This window comes from Myotis myotis, unplaced genomic scaffold, assembly GCF_014108235.1.
Source record: "Myotis myotis isolate mMyoMyo1 unplaced genomic scaffold, mMyoMyo1.p scaffold_m19_p_16, whole genome shotgun sequence".
Classification (NCBI taxonomy): domain Eukaryota; kingdom Metazoa; phylum Chordata; class Mammalia; order Chiroptera; family Vespertilionidae; genus Myotis; species Myotis myotis.
Genome location: NW_023416320.1, coordinates 22,485,995 through 22,508,808, shown reverse-complemented (window position 1 = coordinate 22,508,808; position 22,814 = coordinate 22,485,995). Strand labels below are relative to the sequence as shown.

The window sequence follows — 22,814 nt, the reverse complement described above, 5'->3', positions numbered from 1 at the left end:
TAGCTCTACCGTCATTTTTAATGGTTGTATTGCAGTGTCAGTCTCCATCCACAGAACTTAAATACAGAAAAACAGAAACAGACTTGACCAAAATTGAAGCAAGGTAATTTGAATATTCATAAATTCACTATAGAAATACCAACGTGTATGATTGTGGGAGGCTGCTCTATGCTCCTGGGATGTTTTAGTATGCAGCATATGTACTGCCTTACATTTATAATATTCAAAAGCTCTGAATTCCAAAACACATCTGGCCCCTAGGATTCCAGATAAAGAATTGACTTATAATTAATTGTTTTGATTGTGTACGATTTATTTTATCAATCTTTTTAAAATTATCCATGTTTCTTTCTGAATTTTAGAATTTTAACTCCTCTGGTCTTAATGCAATGCAGCCATTAAAAATTATGATCATGTTGCCCAGTCGGCGAGGCTCAGTGGTTGAGCGTCGACCTATGAATCAGGAGGCCATGGTTCTATTCCCAGTCGGGGCACATTCTGGGTTGTAGGTTCAGTCCCCAGTGGGGGGCATGCAGGAGGCAGCTGATCAATGAGTCTCTCTCATCATTGCTGTTCCTATCTCCCTCCCTTCCTCTCTGAAATCAATAAAAGTATATTTTTAAAAAATTTTTAAAAGAAAAATGAAGAGTATATGTATACATAAAAGCCTAGAAGGCATACCAAAATCCTAGTAAAGATTTCTCTAGGTGATAGAATTACAGGTTATCTTTATATTTCTCTTTTTAAAAAACCATTTATTAAACATTGCTTCCTAAATCTTTGTTCACATCTATAAGTCTTTCCTTAAGATTGATGTTTAGGAATGTAATTGAGAGGCCAGGTGATAAACTTACATTTTAGATTTCTGATAGGCATTAACAGTTTGTTCTTCATGGAGATTTTACCAGTTCACACTGCCAGTCAAAGTTGTATGGGAGCATGATTTTTACTTTTTTATAGGTATGCTTTACTGAGGTAAATTTATGGAAAAGGAGAAATTTAGCTCTTTAAATTGATATGTGTGGGTAATTAACATGCATAAGCAAATATTGAGGGTGATTTGCCTGAAAAGTTGAACAACAAATTTTTTCATAGTGTGTGCAGAGTACTTTGTACCACATTACGGACACTACCAATAGTATGCACCAACAGCCAAAAACAAAGGCATACATCAGGTTCAAGAATGATGTAAAAGATTTCAGAGTATATGTGAAAGAACGAACCCACTTTTAAGAACCGCTTCTAAGTGAGCTTTTGATTGATTTTGCTTTATTGTGATAGAATATAAAGATATTTCCACAGGGTAAAGTGGTGATCTGAAAATTTCTAATGTTTGTTCTTGGTGTGCAGTTGAAAATCATGGTTACTTAGAGCAAGTGTCAGACATGTGGCTCAGTTGCACCTGCGTGACATCTCTTCCCTTCCCTGTGGTTGGAACAGCCACTGGCAACTTCTGGAGAACTTTCCCTGGATATAGAGACCCTGTGTTCTTTATTATACCTGCACTCTTAGCATGAACTAGCTGCTGAACTCTGAACCAAACTATCCAAACAGAAAGCCTTTACCCAAACACACTTGTAAAGGTTCTTAATTCTGGACAAGACAATGGCAAGCAAAGGTTTTCGGGGGTTTTCTGTCTTCCTTTCTTTAGGTGAAGGTGCAGTCAATATTTTAAATTTTCTAAGACCACATTTTGTTTTCCATTAGGAGCAATAAGTCCTGGGTTTTTATCACATTTATTATAATTTTAGACACCTAAGAATTTATAGCAGTAAACTTCATAATTTTTGCTATAAGTCATGTCAAGCGGCCATAAATAGCTTGCAAGTCATTATAAATAGAATTCTAGATCCTATAGAGCAGGTACATATAACTTAAAAATAACATGTTTTAGCCCTGGCTGGTTTGGCTCAGTGGAAAGAGCGTTGGCCTGCGGACTGAAGGGTCCCGAGTTCAACTCCCGTCAGGGGCATATGTCCGGGTTGTGGGCTCGATCCCCAGTGGGGTTGTGCAGGAGGCAGCCAGCTGATGATTCTTTCTCATCATTGATGTTTCCATCTCTCACTCTCCCTTCCTCTCTGAAATCAATAAAAATATATTTTAAAAAATAACATGTTTTATAAGTAACATAATTCCCTTATTATAATTTAAGCAAATGTTTAATAACGTTCTTTGCAACCTTAGAATTTGCTAAGTTTTTATGATATGATTGTGAAAATGATATGGGGAAGTTTGAGTTCATGTTGTCTTACTCCCTCAAAAATTTTTTTTAGTATAGCTAGAGGAATTTTGAATCCTTCCATTTACATTGGGCGTTTACTTCTCTCATTCTTTCCCAACCACTGCACCTCATCCTACATTGATCAAGATCTACCTTGAAAAAAAATAGGCTGAGGAGTGTGAAATAAAAGATAGGTACCATTATCCTTTATCAGTATGCTTGCCAGCCGGGTACTAAAATAAAAAAACCAACTTAGTGAAAAGTGGCTTAAACAGTAAGGAAGTGAACAGTCTTAATTAGAAGTTTAGAAATAGGAAGGTACAGGATTGGTTCAGCAGTTAATGATGTCATCCAAGGACTTACCATTCTGAGTTTGTTGGCTTCTTTCTTATCCTCATACTTCTGGCCTTGCTAATACAGGGTGACTGCAAGCAGCTCCAAATCCCTCCTATTTACATTAATGCAGGAAAGGGAGAGAGAAGAGAGGGGCGTTCTTCTTTAATGGGAAAATCTTTCTTAGAATCTCTCTGATATACTTTATACTTATTAATCTGACTGAACTGAGTTGCTAATGCAAGAGTAAGCATTAGCAGAGAAGAATGGAGCAATCATCCTTCGAGGCTGGGGACATTCACTTCCCAAACAAAGTCAGTTCAGGGAGCCAGCAAGGAGCAATGGGTCTGGATTGGCAGTCAAAAGTACCACATGCTCCTTAATGTGCTCATGGCAACAATCCATGGAACACCTTAATTTAATGCCTGCTTCATAGCTACCTTCATGTCTGTGTTAAATTCATGGATTACTGCTAGTCTATCCTTTGGGGTACTTGGGGAATTTACAGGTAAAAGCAGTGAAAAATAAAGTAGAGGTGATTGAGGTAACTTCAAATGAATGATAAAAAATATAAAGAGATAAAGTAAAAACTGCCTAAAAATTGAACAAAATATAAGCTTCAAGGTATGATTACCTATAAAACCAGAAAATTAACTTTATAAATTAGATTAGTATTAATATTTTATTCACAGGTGAAGATGGCACTCCGAACATCAGGACATCTCTTACTGGGAGTTGTTCGAATCTATCACAGAAAAGCCAAATATCTCCTTGCAGACTGTAATGAAGCATTCATTAAGATAAAGATGGCTTTTCGGCCAGGTATTATTGACTTTTTTCTTTTTAAATATTGGACTTTCTCATGTTTGGTGTGAAAAACTGCTAAAAAAAAATTATATCTCAGCATGTCCTGTCTTATTTTAATTTCAATACAAAGGGCTCCTCACAGTACAGCAAGGCTGGGAGAGGCAGTGGTTTGAGAGAGGAAACCCACTTTACTTTTGTTCTACCTGTGTGATTATACAATCCCCTCTTCTTTGTTCTTCCTTTGGAGCTGCCTTTTTCTTTTAGCCCCTCTTGCAGCAACTTGTGTAGAACTCAGTCATCAGAGGTTAAACTGTTGAAAACCAGTTATATTTTTCTTTTTTTTACATACAGAGCTCAGAAAACAAAATTGAGGGTTTTAATTTTTCACAAATAATTTTTAAAGCATTGGTGAAATTTTATTCTAATTAAAGTAATCTGAATGTATAAAAGAGATGCCTTATACAGTATTTTCTACTAAGGTTATGTTCTAGTACTTGAATTTATTTTATTGTATGAATAGTGAAATTTTTAAGATCTGAGATTTTATTTGAAAAGTAAATATTTAGGGCAGAGACTGTGATACTTGGGTGATTTCTAACACATAGCTACTAAGTGCATTTTGTTTAAATAACATGATTTTTTTAATTTTTGTCTTTAAAGCAATGTATATTTATTACAGACAGCTTGGAAAATATAAAAAATTTAAATCTTGTCTCACTTTCCTTAAAACACCAATTCCTCTTAACATTTGGGGGACTCACTGGTTTGCAGTAATTCCTTATCTTCCTCATACATTTTATGCTTATCTTAAAAACTATTTGTTAATATGTTCTTTTAAAGACTTATTAGCTTCATGCATAATAGTGCTTTGACTTCTTTTGTAAAGGGAGTAGTATGTCTTATGATTATAGAAAGACAAAAGTACTGTGCTTCAAAGTACTTTACATATGTTATCTACCTTCTAGAATATAACCTTGTATACCGACTACCTTTCTTGGATCCCTGGATAATCTTGTGTAGCCAGACTTTGAAGCTTCCCATTTCTTTTCCAGGTGTTGTTGACCTGCCTGAGGAAAATCGAGAAGCTGCCTACAATGCCATTACTTTACCTGAAGAATTTCATGACTTTGATCAGCCATTGCCTGACTTAGAGTATGTCTTTTTTTTATTTATTTAATAATTGTTGACTTGGTCTATAAGAAAACATATTATTGGCTTCTAAATATACAGTTCTCCTTGGGAATGTTTTGACATTGAATTAACATTTAGCTAAAATATATACTCTTTCATTAAGGATAGGGGAGCCTAAATGGAAGTATGTTTATGTATTTCTAAATATAACCTAAAAGTGCCTCTGTAAGAAAATAGTGTAGAACAGTGATGGCGAACCTTTTGAGCTCAGCATGTCAGCATTTTGAAAAACCCTAACTTAACTCTGGTGCCGTGTCACATATAGAAATTTTTTGATATTTGCAACCATAGTGAAACAAAGATTTATATTTTTGATATTTATTTTATATATTTAAATGCCATTTAACAAAGAAAAATCAACCAAAAAAATGAGTTCGCATGTCATAGGTTCGCCATCACTGGTGTAGAAGATACCAACTTTAACACAGGTAAGATAGGAGAATTCTCATGTGCTTAGGCCAGAGCTTATGTAAACAGAACAGTTGTCCAGATAATATGCTTGATATCATGATACCAGTAAACTTGAACTATTGCTTCATGATTTTTCTTCAGGAAAAAAATTAAAATCATCTAGTAAGTTTTGGTTTGTTTTGCCAAGCTATACTCAGCCATAATTTTTGTATTATTTTATTTTAATAAACATAGGAGATAACTTTCTATGAAGAGCATGAAAGGGTCATTGTCACAGCACATTTAAGAGGAGAAAGTTGTACAGAGATGGCCATTATTGCACAATACTGTATGTAGTATACTTGCTTCCCTCCTTAAGTCCTCAAAATCCAGCTATCACAACCATGACATGGAGTGTGACTAGAAGTTTCCAAGTGATTGATTACTACAGTTGACAACCAAGAAACCCTCTATACCATAAAGATAAAAGTCCCATTTATCTTTTGACAAATTCCTCTGCTTTTTAAAATGCTCTATGACTCCTAATTAAATTTGAGCTATTTTGATTTCTTTGTGAGTTAATTAGTGCTAGGTAGGCATTATCATTATCTACCTGCTTTACTGTTTGTTTCCTCTTATACTTATACTAGAAGCCCGGTGCATGAATTTGTACATGGGTGGTGTCCAGCCAGCCCGCCCCCATTGGGGCTGATTGGGCTGGGCTGGCCAGTCGGCCCTGCCCCCAGTTGGGGGTGGGGGCAATCAGGGCCACAGTGTGCATCAAAGCAACCAGTCATTCTGGCACTCCAGTCACTTGGTTTTCATATATATAGTTTTTTTGTTTGTTTTTTATCATGGAAATTTCTTAACATAGCTAAAAGTAGGTTAGTATTGTGAACTACATGTACTGATTATCCAGTTTTGATTATCAGTATTGCCACATTTTATTGATTTTTCACAGAGAAGAGGGAGAGGGATAGAAAGTTACAAACATCAATGAGAGAGAAACATCGATCAACTGCCTCTTGCACACCCCCTACTGGGGATGTGCCCGCAACCAAGGTACATTCATGCCCTTGACTGGAATCGAACCTGGGACCCTTCGGTCCGCAGGCCGATGCTCTATCCACTGAGCCAAACCGGTCAGGGCTATATTGCCACTTTTATTTCATATGTATTTCTCCAACTCACCCTCCAGTCCCCACTGAATTATCTTAAAGCAAATAACACATATCTTATTAAATACTGTAAATAACTCAGTATGTATCTCTTTGGAAATAAGGAATTTTTAAAACATACCCATAATAACATACTTTAGAAAACTTAAAGTAATTCCTTACTGTATGTCCAATCAGCGTTCAAATGTCCCAGTTGACACACACGGCCTTTTTTTCTTCTAGCTTGTTTGAGTTAGGTCTGCACACGGTCTGCATACTTTACTTGGTTGATGTGTCTCATAGTCGCTCAAGAATCTACACCAGCTCTGCATCTCTCATTTTTCCTTGCATTTAATTGCTAAACTAACCCACTTATGTGTTTTGAACTATTTACATTCTGAATTTGGCCAATGATACTGCTGACTGGTGTTTAACATTATGTGAGTTTTGTGGGTTTGTTTTTTTTAATTTATTTAGTATTTTAAAACAATATGAAAGGTTACTTGTTAGAGGAAGAAACAGGTCTCAGAAAAGCCAGGAAACTTTAACTTGTAAATCATTCAGATTCTTGGCCTCCGTGTATTGCTGTATATTATAATAATACTTGACTAAAGTGTATTTGAAATCTTTTTACAGTGACATCGATGTGGCCCAGCAGTTCAGCCTGAACCAGAGTAGAGTGGAAGAGATAACCATGAGAGAAGACGTTGGGAACATCAGTATCCTACAAGAAAATGATTTTGGTAATAGAGAAATCACTAGTCACTAGCTACAATATTACAATTATGTTTGGTACTGTTAGCAATTTAAAAAAGAAAAATAGGCATTTATTACATTCACAATGACAGAATGACTTAAAATTTCATCTCACATGTTTTTATTAGGAAAAGAATTTGCCTTCGTTCCAGTATATTAAGCATTATTTCCATTTATGCACCAAACTTAGAATTCACTCTTTGCCTACTCCTACTTCCCATACACAATGATAAAACCTGTATGTTGATTTGTGTGAAAAGTCTCAATGTTGAAGTAATGCGCACTTTTAAACTATTTATGTTGGAACAGTTGCATTGTGCATTCTATTGAAATTCACTATTCAAAACTTGTAGCAAGCCAAATTCTTTTCTTATGAAAATCTATTATAACAAAGTTTGTCTATGAATGTTAATGCCCCTTAACAGGCATACATATTTAGATTTACTTAACATATATAGGTAACCTAAATTTGGATCTTAACTTTGTATTTGCCAGTCTTGCCCCAGATTCAGCTTATGAAATACAGATGGTAAAGCTTTAAACTAGATGTTTTAACATTCAAAGATAATCAAGACTTCAGTAAGCAAATGTAACATCATCATAATCACTAACCTTTTTTATTTTGTATCAGTCATGTTTCTCACTTTTTTCAGTTAATGACTGACTAAAATTTATTCAGGTGACTTTGGAATGGATGACCGTGAGATAATGCGAGAAGGCAGTGCTTTTGAGGATGATGACATGTTAGTAAGCACTAGTGCTTCTAACCTCCTGTTAGAGCCTGAGCAGAGCACCAGCAATCTGAATGAGAAAATTAACCACTTAGAATATGAAGACCAATATAAGGATGACAACTTCGGAGAAGGAAATGATGGTGGCATATTAGGTAGGTCACAAAGTGTTTATTCTAATTTCTTTATGTTAGAGCTATTGCTAATTCTGTGTCTTGAGTACTCTAGGTGTGAATTCCGACCATTGGCTCAGTAAATGTTCTGTTTAAATTTTACTAGTTCTTAAAACTGCTGTATTTCTGTTTAATACCTGTGTTAAGTAAATATATTTTAAATAGAGATAAGAACTAGAGAATATAAATTAGGAGTGAGAAATTTTTTTATATACTAAATGTTTTATACTTTCATACACTACCCTGAAGAGAAACAGATGCAAATTGAATACAGATTTAAGTTTTTAAATTAAATCCATTTTAACATAATTGTATTTTTCCAGTGATTGAATATTCTTTTAGCATTTTTTTGAATAACATTTAAATTATATTCCCTATTTCAGATGACAAACTCATTAGTAATAATGATGGCGGTATCTTTGATGATCCTCCTGCCCTATCGGAGACGGGGGTTATGTTGCCAGAACAGCCTGCACATGATGATATGGATGAGGATGATAATGTGTCAAGTAAGCATTTCATGTTTAGTGACCTGAACATGATTGTATGATATCCAGAGAGATACTTAACAAAAAGAACACACACTGAAAGTTCAAGCTTTTAATGAACAAACTGTAAATCTTAAAACAGTGCTTTTGATAGATTGTTAGTTCTGGGTCTCTTAAATGTTTAACCCTATGCCCCCACCCCTTTTTTGGCCAAAGATAAGGGAGACTTCAATAAGCAAATGTGACATCATCATCATCATAAATCACAGGGTTCGATTTGGAGGACTTCCTCAGATCTAGAAAACCTTTTTCTTGGTACCAGTGGGTTTCTTTTTGTTGTTTTATTTTTTCCAGTTTTATAGAGGAATACTTTATCTGTAGGGTATATGTTAAATAACCCACTTTTGTGACCAAAGTTCTGTTTTCATAGTGGGTGGTGGGCCTGATAGTCCTGATTCAGTGGATCCTGTCGAACCAATGCCGACTATGACTGATCAAACAACACTTGTTCCGAATGAGGAAGAAGCCTTTGCTTTGGAACCTATCGATATCACTGGTGAGCACACATTTGACTTATAAAACTTACTAAAACATAAGATCCTGGTTCTGGCTGTTGTCCACTAAATTCCTGCTCTCATTTTAGATAACTGGTCTTCTTTCTTCTTGGTCACAGTCGTATAGCAGAACCTTTATTTAATTCAAATATAATTTGAGTATCTGAAAGAATATTCATGCAAGTTGTTGTGAAATATAAAATATAGAACAAGTTTTCTGCTCGTATGTAGTCTCTGGATTCTCAAAATGCTAACAGGTCACGTGTAACAGAAAACATTGGAAGGTATTTTACAGTAAAATACAGGACTGGCTAATCAGTTATCTTCCAAAGTTCTATACAGTTGGGCTCCAGTCTAGGAAACCTAAAAAAAATCAGAGGTTCTAAAAGCAGTATTCTTATTATATAAGAATATCCTATATAATAAAAGCATAATATGCTAATTAGACCAGACGTCCTTCCGGACGAAGCTGGGGCTATGCGGGCCAAGACAGAGGCAGTCGCCACTGTGGGTGGGGGGCCTTGCCCCTTGCACGATTTTCGTGCATCAGGCCTCTATTATATAAGCAGCATAACAAAACAATTAATTGGGGGGAGGGGCCTGCTGCTTCTGAATGAAAGAAGCAGTTTGAGATACATAATTTGGGTGTGAAATTTTAAAATTTCTAGATAGTTTATGGGTACAATGGGATAGAATACTTGAAATCAGTTACAGTATATTCAAGATAAGTTGTTACTTTTAAATATACATGGTTAACCTTTTGGTTTTTCTACTTAAAATCTGGTCACCAAAAATTGTGACTTGGGCTCCTGGTTTAAAAAGAGCGCTTATTAAGTACCTGACTGTGTAGGAACTAAAAATGTAACAATGAAATAAATCTTTATCCTCATGGAACACTAAAATATGTACTATTTTAGTGACATATTAAAGAGAACATTAAATGAGGTAAAGGAGGTAAACTGCAGTGTTTAAAATAGGCTTTGCCAGTTGTTTTAAGAACTTGAACTTTTAGGGAAAGGAACTCTGAGTAGCTGGAGAACAGTTTAGACAAAGGCTGTCACTCTATAACTTTTTTTAATCTTAAACCACATAAATAATTGTATATAAAAATCTGTGGGGGCCCTGGCCAGTGTGGCTCAGTTGATTAAAGCATCATCCTATGCACTGAAGGGTCGTAAGTTTGATTCCTGGTCTGGGTGTATACGGGAGGAAACCGCTCTGTTTCTCATGTTGTGGTTCTCTCTCTTCCTTTCCCTAATCAATAAAAACATGTCCTCAAGTGAGGATTTTAAAAAAATAAAACCTATGGGATATAACATGTATGACAGGATAAAATCTTAACGAATTTACTTAATCCCATGAGCTGGATTTTTGTTGTTATCTTCAAAGATTGAGGTAAAGCTATCTACTTTACCATTCTAGTGAGGTTTAGAAATGAATATACATGTCTGTGATGGAGTTCCAGGTGCATCTGGCTGGGTTTGGGCTTGTTTCACTTCAGGCTGCTTTTACAACTGCCATATATGAATTGTAACCTTTCCAATAAAAATCCTAGTAATTGCAACCATTTATGGAGGACTCAATCTGTGCCAAACAGTCTTAAGTATTTCACAACCTCTGTAAGTGGTTGGCCATATTGCAAATAAGAAAATGAAGAGGTAAGCAAGATGAAGTCAACTCTTCTTGTATTCAACTTTTACTCTACTAATAAGGCAACTCAGAACTTGAGCCTAAGTGTGATATGTTCCATGTTTACTGTATAAAGTTACATGGATAAGTATATTGGCTCTTGAATTTACTCACTCATTTTGTACTAAATCCATATTCTTTTATTCTGAAAACTTTTACTGAGCGCCTGTTGAATGCCAGCCTCTTTTCTGCATGGTGCTTGGGAAACCTAATTTAAAAGAGATTCTGGCCCTGGCTGGTGTTACCCAGGTTGCTGGCTTGATCCCTGGTAGGCGGTATGCAGGAAGCAGCAGATTGCTATTTCCTTCTCACATCAACATATTTCTCTCTCTCCCCCTCTTCATTCCTTTCTAAAAATTAATTTAAAAACCTTTAAATGAAAGAGAAAAAGAGATTCTGCCCTCATGAGGTTTAACTTTCCTAGTGGGTTTGTAGAAAAGCAGGAGATACAATGAGACCAAGTCTGGGCACTGTGTGTTTTCTTGCTGCCCTCTCGGGAAAATGACTTTCTTTTCTTTTTCATTTCAGTCAAAGAAACAAAAGCCAAGAGAAAGAGGAAGTTAATTGTTGACAGTGTCAAAGAGTTGGATAGTAAGACCATTAGAGCCCAGCTTAGTGATTATTCTGACATTGTTACAACTTTGGATCTGGCACCACCCACCAAGAAATTGATGATGTGGAAAGAGACAGGGGGAGTGGAAAAGCTTTTCTCTTTACCTGCCCAGCCTTTATGGAATAACAGACTACTGAAGGTAACAGTTTGCAGGATTTATTATTTCATACACATTTTGACCATTTTTTTAAAATACTTTTAAAACTTCTGTTTGAATAATTTTTGATCAAGTATTTGTCAATTATACCGTATCTTCTTTTTTTAAATCACAGTATACTGAACTTACCTTGATCTGAAAGATGGTAATGAGTGACACTTGCATTTCTAAAAGATGTAGAATGAATATTCCCTATACAACAAAGCTACTGGCATTTTTAGTAGTTCTCTCTTCAATCTCCTCTGATAAACTATTCTGTTGCTTTATTGTGCACTGTGCTTCCAGTCTGCAATCTTTAGATGTTGCTTTCTGGCTGAAACGTGTAATAGTTATACTTTTTCCACTGGCTTTATGAGAAGAGGCCCTCTCTGCTCACTTGAGCTTCCAGAGTACTCCAAAACAAGATTCTGGGGCATCTCGTGAGTGACAGACGCAGTGTTGATAGGTTGTTACTCTTTGTAAGGTTGTAATATGCATAGAACCAATTGATTTCACTTTATGCATTGTATTCTAAATTGTAAAGTGTTTCAAAGCAGCAAGACAATGGTAAAACTGCTTTTTATTGAAAGCATGGTCCTATAAAATATTCATCTGGAAAATTTATATTGTTTGACTTAGTGGTCTTCTTATAGGAGTTTTTTTCTAAGGAAGTAATTCAAAATACGGAAAAGCCATTTCTTTGAAGATGTTAATTACATTGTTGCTTATAGTTAATTTTTTAAAAAGAAACTTAAAATATTGAAAAATGTTTCAAGTGTGAGATACATATATCTCCTCGATAGGTGATAAAGCACTGTGTAAAATTGGATTGAGTATTAAGTATCAATATGAAAATAAAACTTAGACGTTTTAGTTTATTTGCCTAAAGTTTGTCTCTGAGTTACAAGACAATGGATTTAAAATTTTCACTGAACTTTTTAAAAATTTAATTTGTTATAATTTGAAAGCCTGTATTTAAAGTCATTTTAACACATTTCGTACCGCTCAGGAGTTTTCTCGTGTTTCGTGCGCCATCTGTTAAGGACCTCTCACTAGTGTTCTCGTTTTTCACGCCCATGGAAGAAGGAGCGAATCTAGATACTTATGTAAATTTTGTTTGGTCCCTCTTCATAGAGGAAAATGTTTTACGCAGTACCATACGTTAAAAAAAATACTAGGAACTTTAATTGTTTAATTGTTTTTGTAAATAAAAACGTTAAAATTATTGAAAAACAACACCTAAAGTGCATTATGATTTAAATAACGTACAGTTTGCCCAAAAACGTGCAGTCCCTGGCGTATGTCTTAGAGATTTCTATGCGATATGCAATGTGTTAAGATGGAATGAACTATGAGTATGTTATGACATTTAGTAGAAATTATGCTAAATATATATATACACTGATTACAACTATATTAAAACTTATGGAAAATAGAAATGTCAGTGGCTTTTTCGTTAATAATGTGACTTATTTTATAATTGAGTGGTTTTTTTCCCCTTACTTTTTTTTTATAGCTCTTTACACGCTGTCTTACACCTCTAGTTCCAGAAGATCTTAGAAAAAGGAGGAAAGGAGGAGAGGCTGATAATTTGGATGAATTCCTCAAAGAATTTGAGAATCCAGAGGTTCCCAGAGAAGAACAGCAACAGCAGCAACGTGATGTTATCGGTCTGTTCTTTTGTGATAGTTCCCTAATGACATTTATGTGAACAATATACTCAACATTTTTGGACAGGGAAATACATGCCTTATTATATTGTGATTGCTTTGTTAGATATGAAGCTTTGTTTTCATGATTGGCTGTATGATAGTCTGCTAAAGGATTATCTTGCATTGGACTGGAGGTGGGACATAAGGTCCTTTCCCACCTTTAAGTGTATTACAAATTGAGTAATCTTTGTGGAGGAAGTTTTATTTGGCATCTCCATTAGAGAAAGTACCTACATTTTAGTGTATTAGTATTAAAAGTAAATGGGTCAAGACTATATGTATGACCTTAGTCTTTCCATATGGCCAACTGCAGATGAGCCCATTTTGGAAGAGCCAAGCCGCCTCCAGGAGTCAGTGATGGAGACCAGCAGAACAAACGCAGATGAGTCAGCCATGCCTCCTCCACCACCTCAGGGAGTTAAGCGAAAAGCAGGACAAATTGACCCAGAGCCTGTGATCCCTGTAAGTAAGCACATCTCTCCATCACAATGTTTGTATGTTTGGGGGTATTAGACATTCATTTTAAATCCCTGGTACTGGCGAGTGTTATTTAGGGAGCCCTTTTAAAGTATCTTGGTTTAGGCAGATAATGTGAAGGCGCATGGGTCCAAAGAGGAATAGCAGCCAAGGGTATGAGCACAATGTGCCTTAAGTGAGAGAAGATGCTCTAGGAATTTTCAGTCTTTCTGACTCTTCTTGAATAGTGTTGCTTCAGCGTGGCCTATAGTGAGCACCTTGACCAGGGGTCCTCAAACTACGGCCCGCGGGCCACATGCAAATACAAATATTGTATTTGTTCCCGTTTTGTTTTTTTACTTCGAAATAAGATATGTGCAGTGTGCATAGGAATTTGTTCATAGTTTTTTTTTTTTAAACTATAGTCCGGCCCTCCCAACGGTCTGAGGGACAGTGAACTGGTCCCCTGTTTAAAAAGTTTGAGGACCCCTGACCTTGACCCTGAACTTGGTTCTGGTTTTATTTTTCTTTCTCAAATATTAGTCCAGGGTGAATCTGATAATTCTAGATAAAATCAGAAAACCAGTATATTGAACCTGTTAAGTTCTACATGTATTAAATATTTTGTGAGTAAAATAAAACAAACTTTCTGCTAGATAGGATATTTGTACTTGAAAATAAGCTAGTAGATTCTTGTACATTCCAGGCCAAGTGTGAACAGATTGTCACTTCTCTAGTTTCAGTTGTCTGACCTCTTTATTTTGCTTTGAGCAAGTGCGAGCATTCTCCAGTTTTACTGAGAAATAATTAACGTTGTATTAGTCTAAGGCAGCGGTTCACAACCTGTGGGCCGCGACCCCTTTGGCGGTCAAACGCCCCTTTCACAGGGGTCTCCTAAGACCATCCTGCATATCAGATATTTACATTATGACTCATAACAGTAGCAACATTACAGTTACAAAGTAGCAACGAAAATTTTATGGTTGGATCACATGAGGAACTGTATTTAAAGGGCCAGAGGTTGAGAAACACTGGTCTAAGGTGAAAAGCATGATTTGATACATGTAAATGTTATTAAATGATTACACTAAGGACTGTCCTTTGTCCATTGTATATATTCTTGGCTCTTTTGTTGTAAATTAATTGATCAGGTATGTATGGCTTTATTCCTGGACTCTCAATTCTGTTTCAGGTTCTGGTTTAATCTTTAACAAATATTTTTGCATATTTCCAGAGGTAGGCAATTTTAAAGCTATCTCATTAAATGACCCATTAAATAATCAGTATACTTTAAAATTGCCAAAAAACAAATTAAGTTCACTAAGGATAAGAAAACTAAAGTATAACGGAAGTAAGGTCAGGTTTAAGACTTCTCAACCATAGAATAAATGAATCTGGTTCAGCCTCCATCAAGGGACATTGACAAGATAGCCTGCCAGTTTTAAGAATTAGTTCTCTGCCCTCTGGTGGTAAGAAGTTGTCTAAAAAGAGCATTTTTCTCTATGAGCTCAGGAGTAGGAACAGGTGAGTTGATTATTCTAGTACCTCTCCTGGTAATTGTTCCTTGACATTCCTTTAGTTTGTTACAGACTGTTTTTTCATTGTTGTTTTTTTAAATATTAAAGCCTCAGAGGAAGGAAATTTAAAAGAGATGGACCTCCAAAATCATCTCTTTTCTATTTGCTGCTCTTTTTTTTTTAGAGCCCAAGTTAGTTGGATAGCCTTAAAGCAGTTGTGTGCAGTAATGGTGATAGTAGCAGGCTAATTGATGGGTTTCTGTACTGCCCTGGAGTAAGTTCTGTTTTGTGTGTTTTTTTCTAAAATGTTACTATATAAAGTTTGGGGGATGTTTACTGTTTATGGTTTTTCTTATTTGCAAATTTCTCACATAGACTTAAGTTTTTGACTCCTAAAAAGTATAAAAACACTTTTGTTCTGGGATAATAAGATAATGGATCCATTTTTTTTTTTTGTAAACTACAATACTTTAATGTCGAAGCTTTACAAGTAAAAGAAAGATTTACAGTTGTGTGTGAAAAGTTTATTTTTGTATTCTTTTCCATATGAATAACTGCAAGCTTGCTTTTGCTCCCACCCTGTATAATCAATTGTTGGTTGTGAGGAAGTATGCAATATTGCCCCAGTATTTCTTTTCATTTTGAAAACTTGAGCAAATTTAAAAGAAGCTACCCTTAAAATGTGCATCTTAAATTGCCTTATTTTTATTGTTTTAAGCCTCAGCAAGTAGAGCAGATGGAAATACCTCCTGTAGAACTGCCCCCAGAAGAGCCTCCAAATATCTGTCAGTTAATTCCAGAGTTAGAGCTTCTCCCGGAAAAAGAAAAGGAGAAAGAGAAGGAGAAAGAAGAAGAGGAAGAGGAGGAGGTAATGTTAATGTCCTGAAAAAACCCCAATTCACCTTTAGCAAAAATCTACCAGCTTTTTTAATTTTCATATTAGAGATTAAGTTCATTGATGTTGAGCATTAGAGTGATGAAAACATGTTTATAAACATGAAGCAAATTTTAAACCAAATGTTTAGTGATCTAGCTCATCATTAAGAACATCAAATTGTATGCTCTGCTATAACTCATTAGCTTTTGAAGGACATGGGGCTGCCCTTCACTGGTTTCTTTGCTTCACAACTAAATTGCTTGTAGCTGCTCTTATTATCTTGTGGTCAATAGTCAGTTCTTACTATTACTGTTATCTATGGCCTTGAAATCAGATAACCAAACATTTATCGTTTTGTTTTTATTAGACTGGAGTAGGGTGTGACTTTAGATTGAGTGAAGGCTGGCATGACTCTTATTTTTTAAAAAGTATAGAGATGCTTTAGGAATGGATTTCTTTTTCCTGGAGCATGCTTTGGCTGTTAAAATATTTGACAACATCGAGAACCTCAAGAACTTTATTTAGATCTTTATTTTAAATGCCTTCCAGGTGGCATTGAAGCTTTTAAATTTCTTCCAAGACTAAAAGTTATGGATTGAACACATTTCATTAGCACTTAGTGCTTAAGATTTAATATGAGCACTACATTGTTTTAAAGTCGAAATTTAGCCCCAGAGCTACTCTAGCCTATGTATTAGAGTGTGCCATTATCTCAGACTTAGCATTGAATTAGTATTTAAAAGTCATTGTGCTACCTGTTAGGTGTACAGCTGTTCACTTCCGACTCTTTCGGAGTGGTGATAGTTCTAGTCTATCCTGGGAGCTAGGTGGCTCAAGTGAAATATATATGATGGGTCATAGCCCACTTCTTTTAAAAATACCATATAGACTAAGTACTACTTGCTCATCTTTGCTAGTTTGTGGCCTCTTCTCTGGTACTGGTCCACAATGAGATTAGGAATCTGCCAGATTATAAATCACCTAGAATATCATGCTCCAAAAATAAAGCATAACATGCTGTTGATCTCAACTGAATATGTTAGTGGCATAGTTGATTTATATCTCAGCATAAGTTCCTTCCTTATTTTAACAGGGGCCAAATAACCAACCAGCAATAGTCCATGGACCATGCTGTATAGAGCACATCTTTATAGACCAGTACAGAATCTCATATTCAGCCAAATGTTTGCTTGCAGGTACAGAGGACTTTCTTTTGTAATTTAAGAAAGACAAACTTCACACTAGATTTAAGTGATTTTTCAGCAGGATCAAATATAATTTTCTATTAGTCAAAATAGTTCAAATTAATTTAGAGCTTTCAGGAAATACAGAAATAGAAATTTCATTTTGCAGCAGATTTTTATCAGCTTGCTTTTGTCGGGTCATCTTCATTCAGGATGAAGATGCTTCGGGGGGTGATCAGGATCAAGAAGAAAGAAGATGGAACAAAAGGACTCAGCAGATGCTTCATGGTCTTCAGGTATGCCGGGGCAGTCTTAGAATCCTCAGCAAAGAATTGTGCCATTACTCCCTCCAAAAACAAAAAGTTACATGCTATAACCGGAATACCTATTACATATTTTAAAATGTTACTTTTCTATGATTAATCTTACAAGCAGAATTGTGGTGGTGATTTATGGTACTCCTTTGTGTGTCATTTTATTTTTGGTTGAGCAAATTTAATCTCTGAATAATTCAATTTGTCAAATCGTTGTAATGTCAGATGTCACTTACCTTATCTGATATTTTAAGGCCCAGGGGTGGGCAACCTTTTTGTGAGTGTGTGCCAAAACCAGCAAAATCTCTGACTCAGAATTCATCTGCGTGCCAACCCTAATTTTTTTGAGAACATGTTACGCCTACTTGATATCTCTTAAGGTGAAGAACCTTGAAGAAATAATAAAATTCATTCGAGCAACAAAAGCACAGTATATGATGTTGAAAAATACATTTATTTTTTAATGTATACATGTACAGTGATAGTCTGACAAAACTATGACTCCGTTTGATATTATCAGTGGGACTTTGGCTACTGCATCACTGATGACAGAGATTTTACATCAGGTTTATATTTCGTGACCTTCAGAGATATGCACAAGCTACTACTTTCATCCGTCAGGCTACTCCTATTACGAGACTTAACAAAATTCATCACTGAGAACAAAGATTCACAAGTGTGTGTAGATGAAACCAAAACACTGGTAGGATCTAAGAAGGCAGGGAGAGTTAAGGCAGAGGCATAGAAATTGCTCTTCCCCTCTCTCATCAATCCATGTCTGTGGTCTTTAAGATAACTTGTTATGTAAATTTATCTAAGCTGCACCTACACTGAATTTTTCTGAAAAATAAAAGTTGATATTAAGAAAAAAATTGTAAATGGGAGATTATAAGAAAGGGTTTCGAGTGCCAGCAAAAGTTACTGGCGTGCTAGGGGTTGCCCACCCCTGATTTATGACATACCAGGAAAGTTGCTTATGGTTTCCCAAATAAATTTGGAGGATGGTTGGAATCAGTTGAATTAGATGTCCAAAGAAGATGAGTCATTTTAATATTTCTTGGATCTATGATATACCATGATCAACTTTCTTTTTACCTTCTTGACTGATGTGAGAATCACTCTTACTATTCAAAATCTTCTCCCAGCCTCCAATAGAATATACAGTATACTTTTTCGAGTATCCCCAAATAGCATAGTACTATACAAATTACTTTCATTTAATTCCTTTTTTTTTTTTTTTTAATTTCAGCGAGCTCTTGCTAAAACTGGAGCTGAATCTATCAGTTTGCTTGAGTTATGTCGAAACACAAACAGAAAGCAAGCTGCAGCAAAGTTCTACAGTTTCTTGGTTCTTAAAAAGCAGCAAGCTATTGAGCTGACACAGGAAGAACCATACAGTGACATCATCGCAACACCTGGACCAAGGTTCCACATTATTTGAGCAGCTTATAGAAGTATTGTAGCTAGTGTTCATTTCACTAGTGTGTAAAAATTGCCCCCATGTGTAGGGCACACAAAACCCTTTAAGAAATTCAGATTTGTCTGTACAAAGTCTCTGCATTTTTCATTTTTTTCCAGTATTTTAAATTCATCAGTTTCATCTTTAAGGGAAACTGCTTGTATGGATTGTGTTCTGATGGAGAAAACAAGCACCCAAGATTAAACAGTTCAGAATATATGTGTGCAATATTGGCGCATGCAATAATGTTGAATAGCAGTCAAAAGTCAGGATTTTTATCTGTTCTCCATGACTGCAGTGGAAAGGAAAACTTGTCAGGAAAAATGTCTGAACTAGGGTGTGAATCTTAGGAAGAAATTGTCTTTTCCCATCAGTAACACTGGCAATCTTCTTGTAACCACTGTTCTTTGGGCTGGTGCCCAAAACAGATTGTCCTCGAGATATGTAAAGTGTGATTCCATGATGACCAAGGGGGTGTGTGAAATTGTGTTGTAACTCATCCCCTTCAGTTACAAAAGGATGGGACTATTTTAAAAGCATTCCACGAATCTTTTTAATGAACCTTACTATCCTGAAATCTGTTGTTTTAGTGAGGCTCTAAAATCAGCAGAAATAGACTTTTTAGAGTAGAATGATTTTAAACAATTTTCCAAGAGCTAAAAATCAAAGTTTTAAAAAGATGTTTAGGTGTATTGAAGTATTCAGATCATGAAAATAGAAATCGCTATTCCAACTGAAAGGACAAGACTGATGGGAAATCATATACCTGGTTGACTTAACCTTTCAGCAGACAATGCTGTAAAAACTAATGGCTTCTCTCATATTTATTGTAAGTTTTATTACTGACCTCTTTTCCAACGCTGTACACTGTGTTTGGAACTTTAATAGCTTTGCAACAGCAGTCCTGTATCCAGTGTCCTATAACTTAAGTGAAGAAAACATCCAATAAAGGCTCTATAATTAACAGACCAGATAGCACCAGAAATCATGTGACTTATGATTATCAAAATGTCTTAACTTTTAGGGAAAAATTACACTGAGAGTTCTAGCTTAAGTGGTGGCACTTTTGTGGAAAAAATCACTTCAAAACTCAGACTTCAGTGTATACCCAGTAATTTAAAATTAAGTGAAATGTTTTAAATTTGTGAATGCGTAATCACTGTTTTGATGATTCATTTTCTTGAGAATGGTAATTGTATAAAATTGCTATTGCAGCTTTATTTTCAATATAATGTGCCTGTAAACCATTGATTTTTCTCCCTTTGTAAAAAGACATTGTAGATAATTGAATGATTATAGAAAGGTCATTAGTTTCTTGTTACACATTTTGTTAGTCTGGTTTTTGTTGCTTTATTGGGTTTAATATTGTTCTTGAAAATAGTTGATGCTATGTTATGTATAACTTTTCTAATAAAAGTTGTGTTATAAGCTGTAAATTTTTGAGGTATTGGTTATACAGTTGGTGATGTTCACATGAAAAACACTGCTGAAAGAAGTGAATTATTCTAGACAAGGCCAACAGAAGGCATAATTATCCATGCAAATAGTAAATGGATTTTCAAAATGTCTTAGACTAAATATGAAACAGTAGTTTAACAGAAGACCTGACACCAACAAATGGCTGCTGCTAACCCCTAAGTACGTATAAATTACGACATGCCTATAGGTGTCCATACTTGGGGTCCTAAACAAATTTAGCTGAGAAGCATGTTGCAGAGATTTCCTGAGTTCATCTTAAAGCCTACTGAAAGCCAGGGCACTCGGTAACCTGGAGTAAACTCGAATTTACATTCAAGCTTAGGACTGGTCTCACTCCCCACTGTGAGCTCTGAGACAACTAAGACTTTGATGCTGTCTGTAACAGGAAAAACTGTTTACTAAGTACCAGTTATCTTCAAATCCAAAGATTTTTAGTTTAGGGCTCACCACCTATGGCAAAAGAATAGCAGTAAAGAATTAAAATCCAATATGGAAAGGTTAGAAGCCTAGAACACAGTATGCCAGAGTTCCTGGGAGTAGTCCAGAAAGGATTCTCAGATGATAAAAAGCTTTTGCTAAGATTTGAAAGATGGCTCAACATAGTAAAGTGAAATGGGTTTCATTTTAGATACAGCAGAACCATAAGTTTGATTTAGGACTTAAAAGCCTACAGATACTTGGAGAGCAGAATCCTGTCTTGACTTCCTCACACAGCTACCAAAGGGTGCAGTAGACAGAGCAATGGGCCAGAGGTCTGGAAACAGCTTCTCATCTTAATTTGATTTTGAAGCCTAAAACTCAAACTTCTCTATCTGGGCCTACTTCTAAGATAAAACGAAGATCAGGTCACGCCTGTTTCCAAGAGTTGTGAAAATCCTGAGCTAATTTAAAAGAATTTTAAAAGCAGCAGCTAACCTTTGTATGACGGTGGTTACTTTTTTTCAGGTCAAGTTCTTAACCTTTCTAATCCCAGGGTATGTCTCCACATGGAGGGATGACATGGCACCTCAGTCCATCTAAAATAATTCTAGTTATTCCTTCAGACCCCCTAATGCCTCATCTTGGTGAGTGGCCATATCTTCTAGTGTCTTGCAATTCCAATTTAGACTAGCCACATTTCAAATGTTCATTCGCCATAGGTGACTAGTGTTGCACTAAAGGTCACACAATCTTAAGATAATACTCCTAAACCTGTGCAAGGTGCTTAGAGTCTAAGGATGCACAAAAACAAGCCAGGTTCTCCGCCTTCATGGAGTTTACATTCTAGCATGAAGACTAATGAACAATAAGCATACGTCAAAATTGAATGATAGCTTGTAGTTCCAATAGGGTGGTCAGAGGAAGCCTCATTTAGAAGGCGAAGTTTTGTGCAGACTTGAGTGTTAAACAAGGATGTACAAAGGAAGAGTGTTTCAGAAGAAAGAAATGGGTAGGGCAAAAACAGGGACATAGGTGTATGCCTGACATATTGAAAATAAGGCAAGACCAGACACTGAATAGAATAAAATGGGAGGTAACAGGCTAGGTCATGTACAGCAGAGGTTCTCAACCTTGTTGACCTTTAAAATCACCCAGGAAGTTTTAAGAAGTATGTGCAGGTTCAGCTCTGAGCGGAGTGTTTCTCCAGAACAAAATAGGTGAGTGGATGCATGGGCAGAAGGATTTATGAAGTAATGGATCTCCCACCACTGTGGTTTCTTATTTACTGTGTGCTTTGGAGTAATTCCTAACAGTCTACCACCAGGATCTGATGTGAGAAAGACAGGTCAAGTGAGAAGAAAATATATTTGCAGTTAAATGGACCACGGTTGCCTTGCGACTCCCATTTATTCAATCATAAATTGGAGCTGTTGGTACAGAACTTGCAGTCTTGTAAAGATGACATGAAATAAAGAGTGCCTAAAACAGTGGGTACTTGATAAGTGGTGGCTAGTGTAAAATGTTTAAAGCAAGGGATTCATATTAGAAAATGGAGTTTTCAGAATATGAATTTGACGGGGGGGTGCAAAATAGCGTACAGAGACTAAAAGTAGTTGTAAACACGAATCTGAACATTCCCTCCCCGTCAGTACCTTATCTTCTTCTACCTGGGCTGCAAAGATGGTGACAGAAGGCTCCTGGACTCCCCATCTCCCATGGACACCCCAAATGGAGCTATACATGGAGCAATTTCCTTTGAAAGAAATCCAGAGACTAGCAGCGTGACTCCCTACACATTGGGAGAATAAGAAAATGCATCAAAACACAAAAGGCTGTCACTCTGCCATAAAGCCCCCACCCAGGCCCGTTGGAAGGGAACTCCAGCCCTCTCCCTCTAGCTCAGCGGTTCTCAACCTGTGGGTGGTGACCCCTTTGGCGGTCAAACAACACTTTCACAGGGGTCGCCTAAGACCATCCTGCATATCAGAAATTTACATTACGATTCATAGCAACATTATAGTTATGAAGTAGCAACAAAAATAATTTTATGGTTGGGTCACAACATGAGGAACTGTATTTAAAGGGCCAGAAGGTTGAGAACCACTGCTCTAGCTTGTGCCAAGTCTCCAGTATCCCCCTGAAGAGCTTGGCTACAAA

The 22,814-nt window shown here is 36.1% G+C and overlaps 1 protein-coding gene across 2 annotated transcripts in view; it reads left to right on the top strand.

Annotated features, from left to right (window-relative positions):
• The window catches only part of RAD21 (RAD21 cohesin complex component), a 28,457-nt gene extending 8,263 nt beyond the window's left edge, over positions 1-20,194 (top strand). For both annotated transcript variants that reach the window (XM_036338116.1, XM_036338117.1), the window contains exons 3-14: positions 3,247-3,376; positions 4,414-4,513; positions 6,736-6,842; positions 7,535-7,741; positions 8,143-8,268; positions 8,678-8,803; positions 11,019-11,242; positions 12,756-12,909; positions 13,265-13,413; positions 15,643-15,792; positions 17,198-17,281; positions 18,549-20,194. In XM_036338116.1, coding sequence (XP_036194009.1) covers positions 3,247-3,376; positions 4,414-4,513; positions 6,736-6,842; positions 7,535-7,741; positions 8,143-8,268; positions 8,678-8,803; positions 11,019-11,242; positions 12,756-12,909; positions 13,265-13,413; positions 15,643-15,792; positions 17,198-17,281; positions 18,549-18,740 — 1,749 coding nt within the window. In that variant the 3' untranslated portion in view covers positions 18,741-20,194. The remainder of the gene's footprint in view (positions 1-3,246; positions 3,377-4,413; positions 4,514-6,735; positions 6,843-7,534; positions 7,742-8,142; positions 8,269-8,677; positions 8,804-11,018; positions 11,243-12,755; positions 12,910-13,264; positions 13,414-15,642; positions 15,793-17,197; positions 17,282-18,548) is intronic.
• The last annotated feature ends 2,620 nt before the right edge of the window (positions 20,195-22,814 follow it).